The following is a 24,762-nucleotide window of genomic DNA, read 5'->3' on the forward strand; positions in this document are numbered from 1 at the left end:
CACACCCCCCCCCCCCCCCCCACACACACACACAGGTTGGGCAGGACGGCTTTGGCCCAAGCTGTCTGCTACAGCTGAGCAGGGAGGGCTGCTTTAGTGCCCCCCAACTTCTGGCCTGGGCCAGTGCAGGCACGTGGCTGCATTTCCAGAATCAAAAGTGAATGTCTGTGCACTTGATTATCGGTTCAATGTACACACTAACCTGTGTAGATTGAATCGATTCAGCCTCAGGCTTTTTGACTGTCTGCACTTAGCCCTGCTGTCATTTCTTTCAAATATCTGGTAGCAAGATGCTGATGGCTTGTTACAAACTGGAGAGAGCTCTTGCCATGTCAGCTGTCTGGACAAACGGCACGAGTAGGCTAGCTGGGAATAACACCTCATGGTGATACAGATTTAGTACTGTTTGCTTTCACTCTCTTAAGCAATGCTGTGATTTATGGTTGCTCTGACTCCCCTAGAATACACATCCACATTGTTCTCTTTCAAGCTGGATCCTTGAGCTTCCCACACTGAGACGTGAGCATTTGCTTTCTCGTCCCTTAGCGCTTCCATACACAGCACGACTGCAACAGTTGGCAAAGCGGGAGAAGGCATTTCCCTTATAGCAGACAGATCCTGCAGGAGTGCAGAAGAACAATGGGCCTTATAACTCTTTCTGACATAATCTTCCCAGGTCACCAGTTTGCTTGTCCATTCCGTTTTAATATATATTCACTATTTGGATTCGTAGCTCTGAGAATTAATATTTTGTCTTGACTGTATCAAGCCATGCTTTTCATTTGCTAATCTATCTACAACCGCAGCCTGGATGCTTTGTTCTCATTTTATTGATAACATCGGCAGATAACGTTTTGATGTTCTCGGTAAATGTGATATGCTCATTGAAAGGCTGTGCAGGTAGTACATGGCCACAAGACGGTCTTGATATCTTCAGAGGAGGTTTGCTAATGTTCTCGTCTCAAGCTGGGCCTTACGTCAAGGGTGTTTGATTTTGGGGCTCACGTTAAGGAAATTTAAAGATCCAGAAAAATAAAGTCTAGTAGCAAACTTGTACAGTCCCATGTCAACAGTTTCCTTTCTCAGGGGACTCTTGGCTGCACTAGCCTTGCCTATGTTGCCACTGTCCAGGGTGGGCCTGAGCATATCCTGTCAAGTAGGCTGGTGAAAATGCTCAAGGGTTCCCTTCTGTGGCCACTCTCAAGACTTCAGTTACTGTCATACTGGGAAGTGATCCCTGGGAAAAAGCCTGGAGCAGCCTCACAGCAGACTTCCAGAGTTTGGAGCATGCCTGCAGGCATGGATTTGAGGGGTACGGGTAGGACACCCTTGGCTCCTTCAGCGCTTAAAAAATGATCTCGACCTTATATCCCGGATGGTGCAGTGCATGCAGCATACAATATGTCTGCTCTCTGAAAAGTCTTTCTCACTCTAGTGCAGCAAAGAGAATTGAATAATGACTCGCTCTCAACCTCTAATTTCAGCTCTGTTCGGATTAATGTGATTTTAATATATTTTTGTTTAATAGGAAACACTTTTTTCATGCAGGTGGGTTGGGTACAGTCAGAATTCCCAGATAATCATTGGTGTTGCTGAAATTCCAGTTTAATAAAACGCACCCCCGAAATCTAGTGGAATTCCAAACAAATCACGAGATTCTCTGCTCAGCACTAGCCATAAATCCTCGGTCTATCAGCCTATGCTGTTTACATTTGCCTTGGGGCCCTAAAACATTATGAGATGAAATTATTTTCCTGTTCCTTGCTGTCTGGATGCTATAGATTTAAAGTGTTTCATGAATTTAATTGTGAAGAGAAAGGTGTAATAAATTTCAGCCTCCTGGGGGAAATGGAAAGAGGAGGAGCTCAGCTGGTAGTTATGCTGCATGGAAAATTATCCGGGTTTAAGATCTGGAGATGGTGAATAAATATAAGGTGAAATTCAACGGTGCGTGGACTATTAAGGACCCACTTAAACTATCAAAATAGGGCTTACATGTCGTATAAGTAATGCATAAGGCTCAGTTTTGAGGGTGAGTCCATCGCTAGAAAATTAGCTGTTTAAATTTCTTTAATAATAGAACATTAAGCTAATTTTAGTCTTTTTTCTGAAAGTCTAATAGTATTGCTTTCAGTGCTCTGTAGGAAGGTCTCTTCTTTTCTTCTAGGAGCACTCATCTGTCATTCTTTGTAGAGCCAGTTTATATCTCTGGCAACTAAAATCTTGTAAAAGAGGCAACTGCAATCTTTCACTGAGGGATGGCTGGGATGACAAGGACAACGTTGTTACTTAGGCATAAAACAAAACGCTATCATTTCAATGAAAAAAGAAATCGTTGTAGTTTACCTTGATTATCAAAACCAAAGAAATTATCTAACTTAACTGAAGTAGACTGATTTTTGTATGCTTTAGAAAATGGGGGAAAGGATTGCTTTGCAAGCTAAACTAAAAGCTAAACCACTAGTTGAGCTTCTTTTAAATATACAGAATTTTATACTCTCACTTTTCCAATTCCTATTTTCTTGTCTGGCTCCTCTTTTATTCACTTTTATGTTTTGCAAGTAGTATAAGAAGAATTTCTCTGCTGGTTGCATGTACTTTTCCTTTTTCTGACTTCTCTGCCTGGAACACAGGATCCGGAATAAGACACTGGCAATTGAATGCACAGAGCTTCCAGTGCTAACAAAACCTGTTGGAACACAGGATCCAGAATAAGACACTGGCAATTGGATGCACAGAGCTTCCAGTGCTAACAAAACCTGTAGCATTTATTTAGGTGCAAATGAAAACAAAATCTTTGAAAACCTGCGAACAGTGGGAAGAAGAAAAAAAAAAAAAGCAATCAGAGCAAATAGGCTAGGCCAACACTTGTCTAGGATGGCTTAGACAGGGATGATTCTGCCATGAGCAAGGGGTTGGCTAGATGACCTCCTGAGATCCCCGCCAGCCCTACTCGTCTGTGATTCAACGGTTGTATGACATCTCAGTTTGAAAGTGATAACATATTCCTCAGTTTCCTGCAGTTAAATTTGTAGCTTGCCGTGCATTTCAGTGACAGATACTGCACAGTAAACTTAACCCAAATTATCCTCTGTAAAATTGTTTCTAAACAAAACCAGAGAAATCAATATAATCTTATAAATATTTGAAAAATGCATGCTACTGGAGCAAAATCAGCGGTAAGTCAAAGCGGTCTACTGACTGTTTCAGAGGGAAGTCTGATGAGTCAAGTGTAATGTAGATCATCCAATATTTACTGTGTTTTTAGATTCCGATGCTTTGTATAGCATAGCGTGTATGGTTGTTTTATTCAAAATGCTAATGATATTGTTCCTTTGACAGAAAACTCTCTCATTTGCCATATCTTACGGCATATTTATAACTCACAAAGAGTGTTTTAAAATTCAGACTTAAGATGTGGATTATCCTGCTCCTTTGCCCAGTAAATACCCCCCTTTGAATGCATATGTTGCAACATCCACACACATGAATTTGCCTTCACTGGCCTGTCATACTGAATATGGCACAGAGCTCATTCTTCCCCAGACATGTCCAAATGCCAGTTCAGTCGAGGCTCTTCATCACTGAAAATGCACCGTGACGTGGAGGGCTTTCCTGTCCTTGTAACTAAAGTCATGGGTGGAGAGCGGTACAGTACGAGTGTTGGGAGTTGAAGGAAATGAGAAGAGCAAGTCTGAAAACAGAGCAGACCGGAGTCTGGAGCACTTCTGTATCTCTCTCAGGGTAGAACTGTGCATTAGCAGATGGCAGCCTAAAAACAATATGTGCTGAGAGAGCTAGAGATGTATGGCAAGATTTCCAACACCTACACAAATGTTCAAAAGAGTATTGTCTGTCAGGGACAGTGCAGGAAACTACGATTAGCTTTTGGGTAGATTTCTGCAGCTATTATCTATATTTGATCAGTTATGAAATGTTGGAGGTAAATTTAAGACCTTTTTTTTTTTTTTTTAACCAAATGAAATATGAGAACGAGTCACGATATTAATCCATATGCTTTGGTTCTGGTGTTGTAAAACTTGCACAGAGCAGCACAGACCCTCTGTGCTGGTAGATCATGTAGCTGTGCTGCGTATGGAAAACCGCAGCGAATTGAAACTGAAGAGCAAATAGTGATCTTGCCATCTGCCTGGGAGGAATTATCATATAGGGTTTGCTGTCAGTCAAGCAACCTGTTTTGGAGCAAAAGCAGAGCAGTATATGAATTTTTTTCCATGCTCATTTCATGCACGACTAACTTACTCAGAAGCGAACCATTTACAGTACCAATACAGTGTACCACAGCATGGGCTGCCATTCTTTGTCCAGCTCAGCAAACAAGTAGATCACTTTTGAGCTGGTTACTTGACATGTTGTTCATAAATCACCACCTGGAATATAACACGCGTGTATAACAGGTGGAATTAAACATGAAGGCGTTGTCACGCAGTCCTTAGGACACAGAAGCTTATTGCAAATATCAGGATGATGGGATCTGGCCCAAAATCTTAAAATAACTTTTATCCTGTTTAGAATTGAAAGGGATTACAGTAGGGATTTATTAGATTCATTGAGTCTTCAATAGTCCATATTGACCGTCAAGTATTTTTGTCCTTGATGAAGAATCCTGCCTTTCATTCCACACCTCCTCCTGCAAGGTGGGGTTTTTTTCACATTAACTTCCCTTATTATGTTTGCAGGGGTTTAACTGAAAACAGAATTCACTCCTAGCAGCCTGAAATACTTGACAAACTCAAGGGCTTCCTAACATACCACTATTCAGGAACAGACATTGCTGAATTAGGTACAGTCTTACATACCTTGTTCTCAACAACAGCAGTAGTGACTATTATATAACACCTTTCATCTGAGGATCCCCAAGCACTTTTAAAAAGATGAATTAAAGCCTCAGAGTACCCTTGTAAATACTGGTGTATTTTACAGTTGAATAAGTTGCAGTGTGAGTGGGTGAAGGTCACAGAATGAACCCAAGGAAGAACTAGTATTGTACTGAACAACTGTAGCTAAGACATCTCTCTCTTTAATAATTTTTTTTCCACCACTAACTTACCCTTTGATAAAGTGGAAGCAAATACAGAGGTTTGCAAATAAGTCGTTTGGTCAATGCCTAGGTGATATATAGCAACTGAAATTTTCCCCTTCAGCTGGGGACTTGTGCAGACTGTAGCTGACTTTATAGTTTTATTGTCAGGAGAGCAGTCTTCCCGTACAGTGCTTATAAAAACTAGAACAGTCTCCTCACGCAGCTGGAACCGGCTATGTACATTTTAGTGTTTATATGTACCGATGAGAGCCTCATTTCTGATATTAAAGCATGTGGGGCTATATCAGAATGCACCTTGCAGCCATTCCACCGGGGATGTGGCACGCTCGATTTTCCAGGAGGATTGTTGATGTGCCTCCGAATACATGACGGTGTATATGCGCCGGAAGAATTTTTAGAGTGACAACACGCATTAACCTGATAACAGAACTTTATACAATATTCTTTGTCTGGCAGCAAATGCAATGCATCTATGTTAAGGGGCTAGTAAAATCAGCCAGTCCAATGCCCTGAGACTAGCTTGAACCAAGATTGATTGATATTTTGGCCATAACCTGGTCCTTTCTCCCTGTTTGGACATGTACTGCTTATCAGGGCTCAGAGTGCTCTCGCTATGCACAGGTGGCTGAATACAGAGAGAGACCTTAAGAAAACTCCCCCAATCAAAGGGATGCTCCTTTGAGGGTGCCAACTTGCCCAGTCTCTCTTATGGGCAAGTCTCAACGTCAGCTCAGTACTTTGTCAAGTCAAGGCCCCCCTAGAGCCCAACTGGGAAGGTCATGGGACAATATAAGACTGCCTTATAACATGGAGGGAGCAACAGGAGGGAGTGGGTCGCTCCAATTGAGAGGGAGAACCTAGAAAGGGACAGCCTGCCTGAGGCCTCTTGGCCATGCCCCTAGGAAGGGCTGATATTTGGGGTACAGGGCTGAGGGAGAAGTTCAGTAGCCAGGACCTGTTTTTAGTCCTTTGCATTCTTGATAGGTGAAAGTTTATGTTTAGAAGATGAACTATGGGGAAGTTGGAGTAATATGGGCCTGCTGATTGCTCCTGCTGGTTTTTTGGTTTTTTGAAGGGCCCAAGGTGGGGTTTTCTGAGTGCTAGAAGAAGCCTTCTCTCAGGCAGCCAGCAAACTGTATATTCGCTTACCTTGGGGTCTGGGGCAGAAGTTTCATAAACCACTTTGACCTAAATCAGTAAAGTCTGATACTACGTTCAACCAGGTTTATCTCAAACCAGTTTTGGACATTTTGCAACTGGTTTATGTGCACCGAACTTCTGTTCTGTTACAGGTTTAAATCAGTTTCTGATCACTTAAACTGGTTGATGTATAACTTCTGTCCCTAGCCTGGAAGGGGATCCTTCTGGTTTAGCTTGAAGGCCAAGTGTCCTTCCAAGCTGGGCAAGACTTTCTTCAAGGGGAAACTGAGATGGTGGTTGCATCCCCTGGCTGGAACAGCAAGCTGCTCTTGCATGGTGGGCAGGCTTGGAGGAGTGGCCGGGTTGGGGTGAATTGGGCCTCGAAGGGATACTGAGGCAGAGGGCTACTGAACTACTGGCCATGATACTCTGGGAAAGATTCTGTTTCCCAAATACATCTACTCTCCTGCTGATGTCTGTATAATGTCCCTGCATGGACTCCATTACTAGGAGACTAGGGGCTTGTCTTTAGTGTTAATGCAGCTTTTTTTTTTTTTTTACCTCCAGGAAACAGTGTATTTTATCTCAGGTTAATGAATGGGCATCCGAGGACAGTGTGATTTAGGTTTTCCATGAAAAGACAGCTCTATAGCCTCACCAGAGGTTGACCTCAGTGCATGTACCACTGGGTAAAAATAGAGCACTTTTCCTTCAGTGCATTTTTGCCTTGGAGATAGCTGATGCATATCAGTTACCCTGAGGAAAAACCACAGATGGGTTAGCAATGAAGATAAGCCCTCAGGCTGTGCATGGTGGAAGGGATTTGACCTAGTTCCTCACAATGGGTTTTGTATGATAAACCGCCTACTTTTCAATGGAAACACCCAACATGGTGGTTTGGCAATGGAAGTGCTGTGGACATTGAGGGGTCTTATATGCAACGTCAACCTTTCTTCCCTCCGCTGACCATTTTGGTTAGAAAGATTGAAGTGATCCACATTAGTGTTTTAGACAATCGTACTTATCTAACAAGCTCTTGGCTTACTATTCCTCTTAAGAGAAGGAATTCCCCAGAGGACACCAAATGAACACCTAAGGTAAATAGGCACATGATGATGTTGTCTAGTTCAACCAGGTGATTGGGTTGAAACCTCTACTTTCTTGGCCTTCCAGTTGCTGTTAAAGAATGCTTTTTTGTGGACAAGTTGAATATATTATTGGTTACTGAAACTTTGTTGCTTGGTGATGAAAGGTATTGGAGTGGCTCTCTCTTTTTTTTTTGGCAGAGAGCTCATATGCTCCCCATTGCTCATTACTGGCAAGTTATTGATGGCTTTTGTTATATTGTCCTATATACAGTGTCCTATTTCTTGTTAAAATAAACCTTTTGCTATAAACGTTCATGATAAATATAGCTGATTTTCCACCCTTCCCCCCCATTCTCTTCCAGGCTTGACAAATATGTAAGAGGAAAAGCATCTCCTTCTCCTAAGTACAGCTATCTTGATGACAATCTCATTGAACGAGGAAAAAACACCAAAGGTAGGTCAAGTATAACAACTTTCCAAGTCTTCCCTTTGGTGCTCGTGAAACTTTCTTTTCCCTTAATCAATGCACACAAAGAGGCTATTTTAAATTGTTATTCCGTTATCTTCTCCTATTTTAAAAGTTATTTGCGCCACTTTATTTTTAACAGGCCTAGCTGTGCTAAAATGTGTGCAGGCCTATTTGGGATGCTCGAAGGGACTGGAAAAGCTGCGTCTGCTTAGCAATGGGAGAGCAGCTGAAATACTGTGGTGAGGGATGCATCACCAGCACCCACAGCTACCTAGAAGTGGCTGCTCTTGCTCTGCTGCTTTCTGGGCACAGAGGGCAGAAGCCATCCATGAAGGGGATGCTGGATCTCTTTTCCTCCTAGGGAACATCCAGTGCCATCACATAGTCATGTGTGCGTGCAGTCTTTTATACTGATATAACTGTATCACTATCATTTTAAAGCTATGTAGATGAGCCCTTAGGTTTCTGTTGGAAGTGGTTTCCTGCACGCCCAACTGCTTTTGCTGTACTGCTCTGTGCAGTGCATCTTATGTTCTCATGTTATCCTGCAGTGTGGTAGAGAGGGACTTCCTAGCACTATATATGGGAACTAAGGTTAGAAAAAAATCCCTGGAGCATCGGGTATGGCAAGAAAAGGCTGGAGAGAAGCAGTATTTGCTTGCAAGGAGACCTGAGATTTTGACCTCTGTCCTAAAGTCCTGGAGCTGAAAGAGCAGGTCTTCAGCACAGTTCCAGGTTGTCATCCCAGCAGAACAAGTCCTAAGTGGGACTATTTGGAAAATTCTTCAGTGAAAATTGGCAAATGCAAGTCCATCTACATCACAACACTCCACAAACCATGTACATTTTACTCCAGAGGAAAGGGAAGGATTCCAACAGTATCAGAACATCCCACTGCAAATATTTTTCAACAAAAATATTTTTCAGCAAAAATAGAACTTGATGTATACAAGAAAGGTAACATTGAAACAAAAAATTGACCGGTTCGACATTAGTTTTTTTGGAGAACTTGGAAACTTTTTTGGTCAGTTTTGCAACCCTTTGTGCACTGGGATTTCTGTGGTCAGCACAGGGTCTTTTTGTTTCTTACAGAGCACCCATGTTCTACATTTTCTATTGCTTTTCATGGTGGCTTTTAACATGAAGGTAGGAAGCTGGCAGCAGAAAAAGCTACAGTGCCCTAAGGAGACCCATTTTGGTGGGGTAATGGTGGAAGGAATGATCTCAATGGGGAAAATGAAAATATATTTAACAATGAGGATGAGCTGGGGCAGGGGTGAGTAAAACTGCACAGTTTAAGGGTGAAACTGGTGCGATAAGCCACCCTAATGGACAGGAAGACTGGAGGATTTTGAATGGGAAGGGATGGCTTGTTGAATGGTTAGGGAAGGCTAGAGAAATTATTCTTGTGGGAAGACATGGATGGGAACTTATCCAAGATGAGGGAGGGAAGGGTAGTGAGAGCACCATTGGAGAAGTCACAACGTGTTGAGGGGATACATTGCATGAAGATGTCAAAATGGGGGAGTCAGGGGTTAGACCAATTCGGTTTCCCCATCGGCTTTTTTTCTGAACTCCTGGGCTTATCGATGGTGCTAGGGGAAGGGTTAACCCTTTGGTAATTTGTGAGGAACTAATTACAAATACTCCTGACCAGGCTTCTCTCCTTGCAAAGCTACAGGGATCTTGGACTGTCATACAAAAATACACAAACGGCTTAGCAGGGCCACAGTGAGATGAACAGCGGACAATCTACATCCAGGATAATTTCTTTACTAAAAATAAATGCAAAAGACTATATGAAGTAATAGGCTTTAACTATCTTTGATTTATGCATGGGTTCCCAGTTTATGTCAGTCTTAAGAACACAAATGAAAACATGGCTAAGAGGAGCACATTTCAGGCAACAGTCAGAGCTAAGTCCGTGCCTGAAAGGGATATTTCAAAACTTACTTGAGAGGGCATCAGAGACAAACCTGGCCAGTAAAGTAAGGATAATGTGATTTAAGCTGAACCAGGCAGTAGGATTTATATATTTCTAAAGGAGTAAGCCAATTACACTCCCTCTTAAGCATAAATAAAAAAGAAAGAAAGAAAAGGAAAATAGGAAAATCTTTCTCAGAGCATAACAGTGCCGCTTTCAAAAGGCCTTGGTCTGGGCTCCTTTTTCATAGGAAACCATATTACTTTAAATAACATGCAGAGCATTTAATCCAGTGGTGGAAAAGGAGCTGTCAAGAATTAAAGACTAACACTCCTTTGAACACAAGTTCAGCTTTCACATAGACCTGGCAGAAACAGCATGACAGTACTGTGTTGGAGGAATTATAAGGAGCCTTGAGATATTTTGGGACGGTTGGTCTGTCTCCTTCCTTGCTGCTCGCTGTCTGCTGCCAGGACAAGCTGGAGCCCTCCAGGAGACGGAGGGTAGTGCTGGAGTGGGAAGGATAAAGGGCTCAGCCTGGAACAGGAGAGAAATGGGGACCTAATGGGTTGAGAGAGAAACTCGTTGTCATCGATATCTGTGGTCTCTGCTGGATGTCCAAACACCCCAAGCTGCCTCTGGTTTATCCCCCCGCTTCTCCAAGTCCTTCTTGTTTCCAAGGCATGCTGGCAATAAGGCACCGTGGCAGAGTGCACAGAGGGGTACTGCATGCTTTGCGGGTCTCCGTAGTCTTGCATACTTGCTGCTGCTTCTCCCCAGCACACTTTCCAACAGGCTGCTGCACAGACCATCCTCTAACCTTGGGGAAAGCCTGCCCAGACATGCCTGCTTTGCTAAAAACAGCTCTGGGCCATCCCCTGGGGTGGGAGCAGGAGCAGTCGGAGAGCAGCAGAGACACCTGCTCTTGCACATCTCTGCAGGCGTCGGATTCACCTGCCCTCCCTGTGGCTGGAGCTCTGTTTTACCTGCTCGTTGCCACACGTCCTCCTCCTGTGTGTCTCTGTCAAGACAACTTCTTCCTCTTAGGGTTGTTGGTTGTAGCCATGTTGGTCTAAGGACACAGGCTGACAAATTTTGGGGGTAAATGTAATCTCTTTTATTAGACCAACTAAATAGATCACCAAATAGATAACTATTAATCAGTTAGACCAACTAACTATTGTCTATTAGACCAACTATAAACCATCTATTACACCAACTAAGTAGATAACTAAATTGCTATTTAGTTGGTGTAATAAAAGAGACCACATTTACTCAAAGAGCCTTTCTCTTAGGTTTCTTTGGGGAGTAAATTATTTCTCCCTCTCCTGATGAAAGGTTTTGCAGCATGCCATCCTAGGGGTTCCCTCTTATTGCCTTCAAGGTTTTGCAGTCTTTTGTCCCCCACCCTCTTCCTATAGAAGCTGCTGATGTCTAAAGTGGTAGTCAAAAGTAACAAGTGAAAGGGCTATGCATAGCCATTTTACTGCCCCAGGCAGAGATGACACCGTGTCTGGCTGCAAGCAGGGTAAGAAGCAGAGCCTTCCCACTCCTCCTCAGTCCATTGAAAGTTAAAATTGGCAGAAAAGAGATCAAAGCAGGTGTGAGAATGCCACGGCAGGAGATGCCAAGAACTCCTCTGTTCACATCTTCAATGCCAAGAGCCAGGGCAGGGAAAAGATTAAAAGCACAACCTATTTAATCCTCCCTCCCCTCATGAAAGCAACATGTCCCGTGTTTCTGAAGAGCTTGTCCTGTGCGATAGCAGCATCTGTCAGGGGTTACGGTGGCATTAGCCTCATTGTGCTCCGAGTTAGCAGCGCTTGGCAGAGCGACAGTTATGCTGCACCTTACATAAATCTGTGCCTTGCATAAATCTGTCAGCGCCCATTCTGCCAAGCTGTGTGGTCTCAGTTCTCCTGGCTTTCGCCTTGATGCTGCAACACAAGCCTCCTCTCCAGCCATTCCCTTCTCCCAGCAGACCCAGATGCTCCAGTGTCCCTCTCACCTGCCTTCTTCAGACACCCCACTATGCATCCGTTGATCACAATAGCAGCTGTACCTCATCATCCCTAAAAGGACTCTCTTACTTCCAGCAGCACCTTTTCCAGCTCCTTGTGAGACATCCTCTCCCTTTGCTCTACCAGATCCTTGCCCCCCAAGAACCTACTTGTGACTGTCTCCTGTCTCCTCTAGGGTCTTTCTGGGAAGCTTTTCCAGATTCCCTGCCCTTAAGATACTTTGTGCTCCACCCTTCCTGGGTTCCTCCAGCTCCTGATCTATTGCAATTCCCAAATATTGCCCTTTTGTCCAGTCCCTGCAGTGTCTCCCTGCACATATGCCTAGTTTTCCAGATCCCACCTGGGAACTGAATGAGTGGATGCAATTATCTGCTTATGTGGCTTCTCCCACTGAGCAATTGCAATGTAAAAAAACCAAAAACAAACCCTAAGGAAATTTCAGAGAAATAACTTCATTAAATTGGAGATTCGGTTACACAGAGATGCACTGCCACATGCCTTCAGTGAAAACACCCACATAAAACTGCAAGCTTTTGAAAAAACAGGCATTTACATTTTTTTGACTGAAAAATAATAGCAAAAAACCACAGTGGTTCTATGTATGCAACCACTGCATTCTGCCGACCCACTCTATGGTCCAAAAGAGGACTCGTGTCTGCTGGTATTTTAAAAAACCACAAGCCAACAAACAAGCCAAAACTCCAGGGCAATCCTAAACAAAAACTTGCCCTTGTGGAATGAGCCTTAGGGGAATCAGGGTCAAATTCAGTCCAGGGGATCAGGGGATCATGGGCCAAAGCCAACCAAAGAAACCGTGAGCCTCCCTTAAAAAGGGAGGCCACTGGGGACACAACAACTAATTGCTTGAGACAACTAAAAAGAAGGGAGTGATGGTCACAGATTAAAAGCAAGGGAACCAAAAGGGGACACCAAGCAGAGCATGCCAACCACTGCCCAATGTCCCCCCCCGAATTAACTGAGGGAGCCTGTAGGCACTGAGCGGTGAAACTCCACCTGGAACCACTGTGACCATGGAGGTGTTCTTCCTAGTTGCACCAGGGAAGACCGCTCTCCTGCACGGGGACAGTACCTGCCAAGGTAATGTATAGTAAACCTCTCACTTAGCTGCTGGAGTGGGAAGGCCTTGGCTTTATGGAAATGGGAGACTCCTCCCTGGCTTGCCCCTGGGCCCCTATGCCTGAGGGCAAGCAAAACCGTAGGGCATCTGAACCCCAAGCCTCCGGACTTGGGCCTGCAAGTAGGATGTCCACCAAAGGTTTCAGAAACATCTGAAAGCCCAGATGGGGGTGGAGGATGTTTGCTGGTAGTAGGGCCACTTATGGTTCTGGACTGACTCTCGGATTTGGAATTTGTTTGGGCTAATTTGGCTTGGGATACGGAAAATTAAAAAAACACAACAAAAAAACAAACCAGAACTGCACCTGGAGACGTGAGTGTTAGGAAACCAGCTCCACACTGGCCTGGGTTCCCCTTGGCCAGGGCCTCCTTCCTGGAAAATTGAGTGAGGAAGCAAATGATGGGACACATTATACTTTGGTGTTAAAGCCAGTGAAATTTTCACCACTTCCGTATCCTGTAGTGGAACCATGTAACTTAGGGCAGGTGTGGATTGTAGCAGGAAAGTGTGAGACTAATGAAAAAGTGAAACAGAGGAGCTGCTTCCACATACTCTCTTTATTTTCTTGCTACTTGGGCATGTAAGCAGTGTTTCTGACTCTCACAATTATTTAGCAAGAGCCTCCTGATGCTCTAGTGTTTAGGGAACGCCGAGGCTGCTTTGATGCATTGTATTTACAGCGCGTTGGAGCAGACTTAACTAATCTAGTCTGCTGGAGAGGGGTAACCGAGCTCTGCATCTCGTGTATCAGCATCTCTGCACTTCTGACGGCAGGGGTGCTTGGACTAGAGCTCGTCAAACGAGCTTTAATTCAAGCACCCCCACTGCCATTTTGAAGAGTGGGATGCTGATACATGAGACTCTGTGGCACTTTAATTAGAGTGGCTCCAAGATTCTCTAATTAAAGTGCTACCCCCACCCCCAGCCCCCACCCAGAGCATTTGTAAAAGTGATGGTGACCCCTTACACCAACATCTTGGGTTTGGTGTCAGTATGTTTCAAAACAAAGGAACTTGAATATTAAGCCCATGCTTAATATTCAAGGGCTGACTTAATTTGAGAGTTAAGGCTACGTTTCTGTTGCTTACTCATCTTGCTGGGCCTATAGCAGGGTATGGTAGAGTCCCAAAAATATCACATGCCTGATACTAGGCTGGGCTGATGAAAGGCATCCCAGACCTGATCAGGCTAGCCACTGGGGTTCCCCAGTATGCTACTTCTCTTCCGTCCCTGTTGTGGGGCAGGGAAGCTAGAGAAAAGAGCCTGGTTAAACAGTTTCTCCCGGCTATTCCTGGTTGCCACGTGCCCCTTTGAAGTTACAGTCAGTTGAATACAATGGGAGTGTCTGCGCTGATATTTGGGGTCAGTCCTTAACCAACCCAAGCCCGTCCCTGTCCGCACCTTACCTAGCAGCTCACACCAAAGCCATCCACCAGTGGTGGCCTTAGGGTTGTTGGGGCCCTGGGCAAGAGAGTCATTTGGGGCCCCTTAGAGCCACTTCCTTGCAAAAACTTCACCCCCCCCAAAAAAATGTTGGGCCCCCTAAAGTGTGGGACCCCAAGCAGCCACCCAGTTTGCCCTCCCCTAAGGCCACTACTGCCTCCACATGGTGCTTTTTTGTTTCTGGAGTGGAGCCCTTGTAGGAATCACTTTGCAGACTGCTTGTCTCTCGTTACAGGAGGTAGAGACTGGAAGTGGGGTGTCAAAGGGCTAGGAGTCAGAAACAGGGAATTGTGGGATGCCTGGTGGCGGGATTCCTGTGTTTGCAGCCTGCAGAACAGGGCTACTTTCCAAACACACTGCAAAGCGAGGCAGGATCGACCTCTCCCCCTGACATTTCAGCAGACCTCCTGGGTTTGGTCCGCACGGGGGTAGAGCCCAGCATTTTGCAGCATGGATGTTTGGCAACCTTAAATCAACCCTAACTGTAGACGTCTCCTTAGGGCACACTCGAGGAGACTGAGCCAGGCTCCATTATGTCCTGGGAACAGAAAACCACAAACCTGGCATAACATCAGGTTGTCCTTGCTCCTCCTGGGCTCTGCACAGGCTTCAGCCAGGTGTGCTGAATAGCGACCTACTTTGCGGCAAGCTCAAAATGGAATAGAAACTGGAAAGTCTCAAATCCCCTCCTTTGTCAGTTCTAGTCACACCCTGATTATTTTATTATAGTGAGGCTATAATAAAGAGCTTTTCTGAGGCATTGTGTCAGAGATCAGTGTAATGGTGCTGTCAGTCTGGAGGGCCAGTCCTCTTAATACGTACCACACAATAAGATCGAATGGTTCCACAGGAGACATTAAAGCCTGTCAAGTGCACATGCAGCACCCTCTGTATCAGGCTCCCAGGATGGTAGGAAAGGAGGTGGTTCATAATAAGTATCATTATTATCATTATTTACTGTTGTTTGGGGCATAGAGTTAGCAATCAATGGAAAGAGTGACCTTTTGTAGTATGGGCTTTTAAAGCACGCAGTATTACAATGAAGGTAAGCCAACATACTGTTATCTATACGGTAGCACTTAGGCGCTATGTGCTTAAAATATAGGCTTCTGCTTTAACTTCTAATGGTCTTTTTCTTAGGCTTAAGCCATAGCCTTAATGTTGTCTGAATGGCAACATTGGTGGTGTGTTAAGTGTATAAACATTGCTCTTTAAAAAATAATTACATATAGTACATAGATGGGAAAAACCAGTACATTCCTGTAAACGGCCACTTAAGATGTGGGCAATAAATAAATGACTGTAATAAATAATTTGGTATGTCAAAGCTGAAGCATATGGGAGGATGTTGAAGGAGCAGAGTGTGTTCTTTTCCTACTATATGCTGAGATACTGTTTAAATGATTAGGGGTAGAAGAAAAGATTTTATTTAGTGATAAGACGAGCTTTGGAAAGCTAATGTAAGTCTACCGAACTATTTATCTCCTCCCCCCACCATTGATATGCTCTCTCTTCCCCTCAGAAAAGATGCAAACAAATCTGTTTTGCTTTCCAACATATGAAATGAAATGCCTTCCCTAAATCTCCGGAGTGGTTTTATGGTTCCCTTGCATATACTGGCCCTTAATTCTCCAGGTGTCTTCCACAAACTCACTGTAACTGAAGCGTCTCTCTAATTTCCCCCTGGGAAATCCTTTGTATGCCTATATTTATGTGTTTTGTCTTTTTGTATTCACTTGTTCTCCTTTTCCACCTTACTTCTCGGAGCATCCTCTGCTTTTCAAGCACGCCCTCCTTGTGGGGAGAGAGCTTTTCTTTTATATTCTGGATTGTGAAGAATATCAGATATGCTGGTATTTCAATGCAACTCCAGTTAAGAGATAGTGGGCTATGATAGCAATTCATTGTAGCTTGTAATAGAGGGTAATGTCACTTTAAGACATGTGATACTTTACAGAGCAGGGATGTATTGAAATAGGCTACCGGTACTTACAGCATTGTATAGCAATCCGGCTTTGTACGTACAGCTGCCTTACTCTGCACTGAATGCACTGTAGTGAGGCTGGTCTCTCATTAAACATAAACTGATCCTCATCTTTAAATACACTGGAAGCTGCAAATTATCTCAAGATCACTTCAGAGGTCTCATCCAGCAGAAGGTGACGCTAGGAGATGATTTAAAGGTGTAAATGACAAGGTTTCCACCCCTCAAACCTTGGCCACTTTTCTGACAACAGTCGGAGAGCTCTGATGTCTTCTTTACTCTGGGAATAGGATTGGTAACGAGAGCGAGAATTTTTTCTTCTTCTTCTTCTTTTTTTTTTTTTTTTAATCCTGATAAAGAAGATTATTGGGAAGCTGTTTTAACATCTCTCATTGTGGTACAGATGGATTTAAATAAGTGTTAGATCTTTCCAATGAACACTAATAGAGAGCTCTGCTCTTGGTTGGATTACTCAGGTAAGGAGCTTCTTTAGGATTTAAGATTCAGCAAGCAGATCGGGAACTCATCTGATAATAACTGGGGGAATTACTGTTGTATTCTTTTATTAACAGGCTGATCTCTTTGCACAAAACAGTGTTGGATAGCAGTTTGCAGCCAGCTGACAAACAAGTGCAGGAACAAATGCCAGTTAGGAAGGTTGGGGCTAGAAGAAAGTTAATTAAAATAAGGTAGTTTGAGGAAGGGTGGAAAAGATGTAGGAAACGAGTAATGAAAACAGGGGGTGAATTTAAAAGTCATTTTTCTCAGTGTGATTGAGATGCCTGAAGAAGGGAAGAGAAGCAATTGGGAGACTGTAGAAGTTTGATTTGCTTCTCGGTTTGGCTAGGATTTGTAAAGTTCAGGTTAAAGAGGAGCATTTAATGCCCAAGATATCCCTATATGTTACCGTCATCTTTCTCTTTTATCTCCCTGTATAAATGCATTAATTTCTGAGGGCACAGGAGTTGTATTGCTATTCCTACCATCCGAGGGGGTCGAGTCTATGTTGCACTATCACCTGGTGTGAAAACAAAGGAGGAAAAGTCTACTGTATACAAAAGTAAATGGTGGGAAGAGAAACTAATAATACACTGAATTGTGCATCAGACACAGCCAGAGAATAAATAGGTTCATGCTGATGAAAACAGTGATTTGCAGTTAAATATACACATCAGTTTTGGGGGCTTTTTAGTCCATCAGACTTAAGAACACCCCAAAGACCATGCCTCTCTATTAAAATAGCACAAATTATTTTTCTATGCACATGTTTTATTAACACTTGAGCATCCCTGTTATTTTAACAGTACTAGTACCCCAAGTAAGGAAAAATCCTGCTAAGAGGTCATTTAGGGGTTTTACATGTGTTCCCTTAATTTTTCCTAAATGCACAAGCTTTCCTATGGAGGAGATTTTTAGCTTTAAAGTCTTTCTTCCTCAGTGAAAATGATGTTCAGCTGATTGGATTACTAGATAGAAGATGGCATCATGTCATTGGCTGAATAAGGAGAGTGCCTGAAGTTTGATTAATTTGGCAATATGAAATGCAGCAGAAGGTGTTGTTAAGGGAACTGGACGATATGTAGCGTAGCTGAGCCTTGCAAATCCTCTGATCCTTGCAGGCATTGAGAAGGATCTGTTCAAGTTACAGAGTCTAAGGAACACTTAACCAATTAGTACAGTAATAAATATAAGTTGGAAAATATTCACCTCCACAGATAAAAAAATAGGCAAGTATGCCAGCATGGGGAGACAGCAAAAGAAACGCACCATCCCTCTGCAACAACAGTCTCTCTTTAAATTTTGACACAATCTGCCCTGTGAAAAGATCAAACCTCCTATCTGTTACATATGAAATTCAATCTGGCCTCACTCCAGTCCTTTACAAGCGTGGGTCGAATAAAAGGAAGCTGATTTTGTCTGGGGATTAGAACACGATTCTGAGAAACAATTACTTTGTTTAGCAGACAGCCTCGCGATTAAAAATTAATGCTCACGGAAGTCAAAAACAATAATCTGTTACCTACTGGGTAGGTATCAGCTTGGCAGTCTTGGGGATGGAGAGTGTTTTAAAACGCATCTGATACCTGATAATGTTGTTTGACTCTCCGTAATGTGTTTAAAGTAGTTTCGATACTATCTGAAGATCACAGTTTTTGGCTACCGTTGTGATTTTTTCCTTCTGCAAGTTAAATGGGAAGAATAGTGTGGGGCTAGTTCCCTGGCTTCTGTTTACATTGGTTTTCTTCTGGTACTTGGATCATTATCACTTAATTTGTCTCACTGAATTATTAAAGTTACCCAGTCTCCCATGCTGACATCTCCTTATCCCAACCGTCCTTTTTTGGACGCAACCTTTGTTTTATGAGGATCAGAGCCTGCAAGGTTGGGCACAGAGGGGAGGCAAGAGGTGAAAGAAGGAAACAAGGACATCTCACAAAATGAATGTAAATGCTGTTGTAATCAAAGCTGACTATTGTGTGCTGTGAGGCTATAGATAATAATGCCTGTCTAATATTTCATTTAGAGAATGGCAATGGTCTCTGCAATGTCCTGGGTCCTGTATTTGTGGATAAGTGCCTGTGCAATGCTGCTCTGTCAGGGGTCCCTCCATCACACTTTCCAGCAGCATCACCTGCACAGACCAGGTAGGACTGATCAGCTACAGGATGCTGCCAGATTACAGGCACTCTGCTCATGCTCTCATGTCTGTCTTGACAAGCGGTTGAATAATCACAAAACCCATTTTGTCATTTAACTATTATGAGCTGTTTGTCTATATATCTCAAAGTGTCTTTCCGTTCAGCCTAATGTGTACCTTGCCTGTCTGGTGTTTGGGAACATGCCTCCTTTTGAATATCCTTTTCTAACAACTTCTCAGCAGAGGAGGCTTACCATGGGAAACCTGTTTCAGATAATAATTGAATTTTTCTTTGGCCCACTTGCTTATTTTGTATTTTCTATATAATAACAGACTACGTTGTCGGTCCCCTGGGAAGAAAGCCCAGTTTTGTGTAAATGTATTGCTATGCCAATCTGGACTGAAAATATTTTGAGACAAATCCTGCTCTGTTATGCCTGTCCATCCTCCCTGAGGTTGGTAGAATGGGCTGGCATTAAATAAGAACTGAATTTGGCTTCAAATGTTTCCTGTTGACCATCAATGAGGTTCAAATGTTTGACCTGAAGTAGACTTCAGGCCTGTGTTTTCACGAGCATGAATGAGTGTAATTAAGGTCAGGATGAGTCCCTTTGTGTTTGTAATGGAAAGTTCAGCTGATTTGTGACTGATGCGATTGACAAAGATTGCAAATAAGTGTTCTCATTGCTTTGTTATTCCTCAAATAGAAATTGATAGAGTTCCTTTTTTCAGCTTTAATTGCTTTTTCTTTGAGGCAGGTATCTCTTGTGAAATGTTTGTGGGAAAGGTGTTATAACATACTTTTATCAAAGAGTTAAAAGTTGAAGGCATCATGGTATCATATACTTAGCTCCTAGGGAAAGGAGTGAAAGTTTCGGAAAGACTGTAAAGATGAAATGTAAAGAATATTAGCATTTAATGAAGCTGGTAGATTAAAAAAAAGATTAGAGTAAGGGTAAAATATTCAAAGGCAACGAGTCTTAGGCTCCTAATGCATTTGAAAATGTTATCCTAACTCTTTAGTCAGTCTCATGATGGAAGGTTTTTTCCAACTCTTCTCCCTTCCTGCCCAAAACTGAATTGCATAAAATAAGCATCATGATAGCCTGTGGGGGAATAGATTTAAAAAAAATGTTTTGGAAGACTTATCTAATGAGCAATTATCATGTACTTGTATTAGCCCCTAACTTTAACATGGCAGTTACTAAATGCTGTGTCCTAGATGGAATATTGTTCTTTGGGGATCTACAGAGGGATAAACCAAATGGCCATTAACACCATCACACAACCTCCACTGGCGATTGGAGGCGGTCCACCAGTGAAATAACCAAACAAACAGTTAAAGAGATAGGAAAATGTAATCTCATTTTGCAAAATCAGTTGAAACAAGTGGCATTATGATAAAAAATGAGAGCTGGGCAGATCCAGAGCTTTGCAACATTTGCCTAAGCTTGAAAAATCGCCTCTTTTATGAAGCAGGAACTGCAAGACACTGAATGCATACCAAGTATAGGGGAAATGTGAAAAATGACAAATCTTTCACTCGGAGGTGTGATACAGATAGAGTGAAGGTTTTACAGCTGCCTCATCACCTGCTTAGGAACAGCAGAGCTTTTCCTCTTGCGAGCCTTTCTCAGGCAGCTACTCCGCACCCTACATGAGTAAGATTGATGGTGTTCTGATCCCAGGCAGCCAATTTCAGTCTCTCAAGAAATAATCCACTACATTGACAGATGAGTGGAATTTGATGTGATGTTCACCTCAGATTCAGATTGCTCCACACCTGGAAAGTGCCAGCTAGCGAGGGTCCTTTAGGGGAAACTGTTAGAAATTTTGGACAATTTCTGCTGTCATAACATGGAATCAAGACAATGTTTTTATAAGGCCATGAATTTGCAATCTGCCAACTGAATGCAATACATAAAAAGGGCTGATAACATGTTAACCAGCAAACTGACTGATTTTAATTAGTTCCACTGCAGTCCCTAAGCATTTTCATATTTATAATATTAGGAAAGCATCATTTAATTTTAGGTAGTGTTTAACTAAGATTAAAACATTCAGCCAAATAACAGTAGATAAAATGGGTGAAGATGAACCAATGCATAATATCAGGAACTTAATATTTGTGGATATTAAGTTTTCACTTATTGAGTTGAGGCAAACATGGCTGTTTATCAGTAGTAGGTTTTCCGTTATAGGTGTTGCTGAGCTGCTTAAATGAGAAAAGACAGTTTGAACAATTAAACACAGTGGTGAGATTAGTTAGTGTAGGGTAATTAAAGAGACACTTGCCATTAATTGAACCCATGTATGTGCTGTGCCAAAAAAACCAAAAACCCCAACTGAGGTGATTGACTATAATACATTTCAATGCAACTCATTTGGTACAATGCTGCAAAATCGTCTTTAATATTAGAGATAAGCTGATGATGAAACACTGTTAGCTTTCAGTGATTGGTCACTCAGAGGTTAACTTATCAGAAGTAGAGTAGGGTTTTTTTTCCAAAAATTGCTTAAATGCAAGTCTTTTAATGTTTTTCAATAGAATCCTATAGAGTATATGGACCAACACATAAATTTAAATCTTCCTTGGACTGAGAGCATACAGTTCTGTACTTCAGCACTTTTGTAAACTTTAGATGACTTGGTGGAAGGTAAAGACCTGCAAACAAACGACATAAACCATTTTATATGACAGCATTTATAAGTAACTTTAGCTTTATTTTCTGTGAAATGTTGACTGAAGGGCACATATAGGACACATTATAATGTTATGGAGTGCAACATCGTGCATAGGGTATTTATTGCACATTCATATGAACTATTGTCTCCCTTGTCACATTATCAGTCAGGTTTAAGTGCATATAATTATGTCTTAATAAGGCATGTTTTGGTGAACTTTTTTCAATGAATTTTGTCAAGCATTTGGGCTTATTTCTTTTCTTCCTTCTAACTAAGACCCAAAGGACAAGGCCTTCATTTGGTACAAACTGGCACTGTACCATAGCAATATAAATCTCTTTAGGCAGTATACATGTTCTTCTACAGTTCTTTATATGACTATTTCATTTTCAGGAAAATGGTATAATACAAAATATGTATTCATAGGAAATAACTCTAGGTGGAACCAATCTACATTCTCTGGGCATTACTTTTTCTATGATTTAATAAGGAACAGTGATAATGGGAACAATAAAAGGCGGTCATTTCAGGCTCTAAAATACATATAGTTGGATGGCTATTGAATTGGCCTGAGGATTAGAGTGGACAGGTTGTGATTTGCAGAGTTAGCCAAGTGCCAGTGATACTTCATTGATCATGTGATTGACAGTATTGACTCACTCCTACAAAAGCAGAGGAAGTAGGCATTGACCTTTGACTTGGCACTATGATATCAGCAAAGCATCGTCTAGCCTCAAGGATGCAAAGAAAGAAAATAAATACACTCTTCAGTGCTATGAATTTGGGGAAAAAAATCTTTCATGGTTTTATTACAGACCAACGAATTCTGTTTCACATTCATCAAAGGCCATTGCTGAGTACTGAAACAAAATGGAAAACACACTGGTTACACCTGGAATTCAAAAACTGTGCATAAAATATTGCAAGTTGCTATTACCTAGTATTATACCTTCTTTGCTAAATAATCTGTTAAGCATACAAAATGCCATATTAGTCTACTATTTGGGTTATGGTAAAATATAGAGATATTGGGAAGATAGCAGAAGCATATCCCTACTATAACAGTACTGACATTTGCAAACATGTTAATTAAGAAACAATAGACCTATTCAGAGAAGGAAAGATAGTTGTATTAGCGTGAACTGGCTTGGCTTTTATCAGTGGGGTTGTGGTTGGCTTTCTCAAGGCATCGTTCCAAGAAAGTGTATAGTAGTTTTAGTTGTACTTTTTTCTATTGGCAGTGTTTTGTGTATTACAGATGAAAGCAACAGTAATATATCAAATGATACAGTCATATAAATATCATATATACACCTACTAAGTATTAAGCTTTACAAACTCTCATTTACTATAACTGCAGCTTATGATACACTAATGGAAAATCATCCCAAAAAGCGTTTACTCATAGATAACAATCATTGTGTCTGGGCTGTCCCATAGAAATGAATACTGAGCAAGAATGTATGAGTTGTGTTTCTTAACAGCATTTTAAAGTGACTTCAGCCTCTCGCTGTGAGGAAGGAATTTCTTAGTTCTAATTTGGCTCTGCTACTGATTTTTATAACCTTGAGGAAGTTACACAGGCCCAGGTTGTCAGTTTGCGTCTCAATTTTTTGGGTGACCAATGTGAGATATCCCAGTGAAAAAATTGGATGTTAGCCTTTCTTCTTTGGTATTCATGGTTGAATGTGCTCATCACTATGGGCATGTCTGCACATGCTTTTATGTGCGCCTAAACTTAATGCTCATTTGCCTAATGTGCATTAAGGCGATTTAAGCATCCATCTACACATGCACACTAAGGCGCATGAACATGGTGAGTGGACCAACGTGGGACTAAAGTTAGTCCCAAGTCAGTCAACATACATAACGTTAATGCACCTTAGCGCATCTACACATACATTAAGGCATTTTAGTTATTCACGCCTAAATTTGATACCTGCTTTTGCAGGTATCAAATTTAGGTGCAAATAGCATAAAATTGCCATTTTAAGGTGCATTAAGGGCACACGCATGTAGACCTATGCCCTTAATGCACCTTAACAATGGCTAAAGCACCTTAAATCAGCACACGTCGACATGCCCTATGGACCTTTTAATTCACCTCTAATTACATGTAAATAATTTCCAGAATCACTTGCTGCTTCCCATTAAAGTGAATAAACCAGAAAAGAGATGGGACCAGATATCTGATCTTGTGACAGTGGCATAAAGGTAAAGCAAGTGCACCGAAACCAATACATTTACTCGTGGCTTATAGAAGACCAGATTTTGGCTTATTTATTTAGTATACTACAACCACTCAGTGAGTCAGCCATGAATGCCATATGCCTCTGGTATCTTCCAGATTCCACGTTGATAATATGAAGTCATCCAGTACTGAATTAAAAGGCAGAGTATAGAAAGCGTCCCCATTTGTATACAAAACAAAGTCACTGCCGTGTGGCAGGATCAGTGCAATGTGACTGGGTAGATGTTATCAGGCATGGCTGAATATTGATTCATACCCATTGCACTCGCATGATTTATTTGGTCGAAGCAGTGGGCATTGTAGAAACGTATAGCAACCCATTGTTTAAAAACAAATCTACAGAGTCCTACCTCCAAGGTTGAGTTAGGTTAGGCTTAAAAAGGGCTCTTATTAAAGAGGAAAGACTATGTTTCCCTTTCCAGAACCAACAAGACATCTCCCAATTTTGGGGGGTTTTGTGATCTAATTGGTAGTTACCAGATTTTGGAAAACCCGTTCTCTGCTTTCATAATAGTTCAGGTTCATGTTAGAAAATTGGCAACCCTGGTGCAGCAATAACTGCATTTTGGACCTTCTGCTTCTCCTCCTTTCTGAAGCTACCCATTGCCATATTCTCCCTGGCCTTTCCACTTACCGCAATGACACAGAGCATGTCAAGTGCCCCTGTACCTCTATTGTATGGCTTATGAAAGAAGTGTACAGAATTAGTTCCTATGCCCAAAGAAACACAATTGCTTCTTTATTCTGGGTTCACAGGGCTGCAGAAAGGACGGAGGGAGGAAATGAGAGCGCGGGATCAGAGTTGCTCTAGGTATCAGCCCATAGAGCTGGCTTATCATGTGAAGGTAGGGAGCTGTATCCGCAAAGGAAGGATGGTATGGACATGTAACCTCAACTACCCAGGACTTACAGGAAT

General features: G+C 42.2%; 1 protein-coding gene across 3 annotated transcripts in view; it reads left to right on the top strand.

The window, feature by feature from the left end:
- FAM19A1 (family with sequence similarity 19 member A1, C-C motif chemokine like) overlaps positions 1–24,762 on the top strand; it is a 443,754-nt gene that overhangs the window by 125,202 nt on the left and 293,790 nt on the right. For 2 of the 3 annotated variants that reach the window (XM_025208863.1, XM_025208862.1), the window contains one exon: positions 7,656–7,747. In XM_025208863.1, coding sequence (XP_025064648.1) covers positions 7,656–7,747 — 92 coding nt within the window. Of the gene's footprint in view, positions 1–7,655; positions 7,748–18,799; positions 18,918–24,762 lie in introns of those variants that run through there. The other variant, XM_025208864.1, reaches the window with a different exon arrangement.

Source organism: Alligator sinensis, unplaced genomic scaffold (assembly GCF_000455745.1).
Source record: "Alligator sinensis unplaced genomic scaffold, ASM45574v1 scaffold937_1, whole genome shotgun sequence".
Lineage (NCBI taxonomy): Eukaryota > Metazoa > Chordata > Crocodylia > Alligatoridae > Alligator > Alligator sinensis.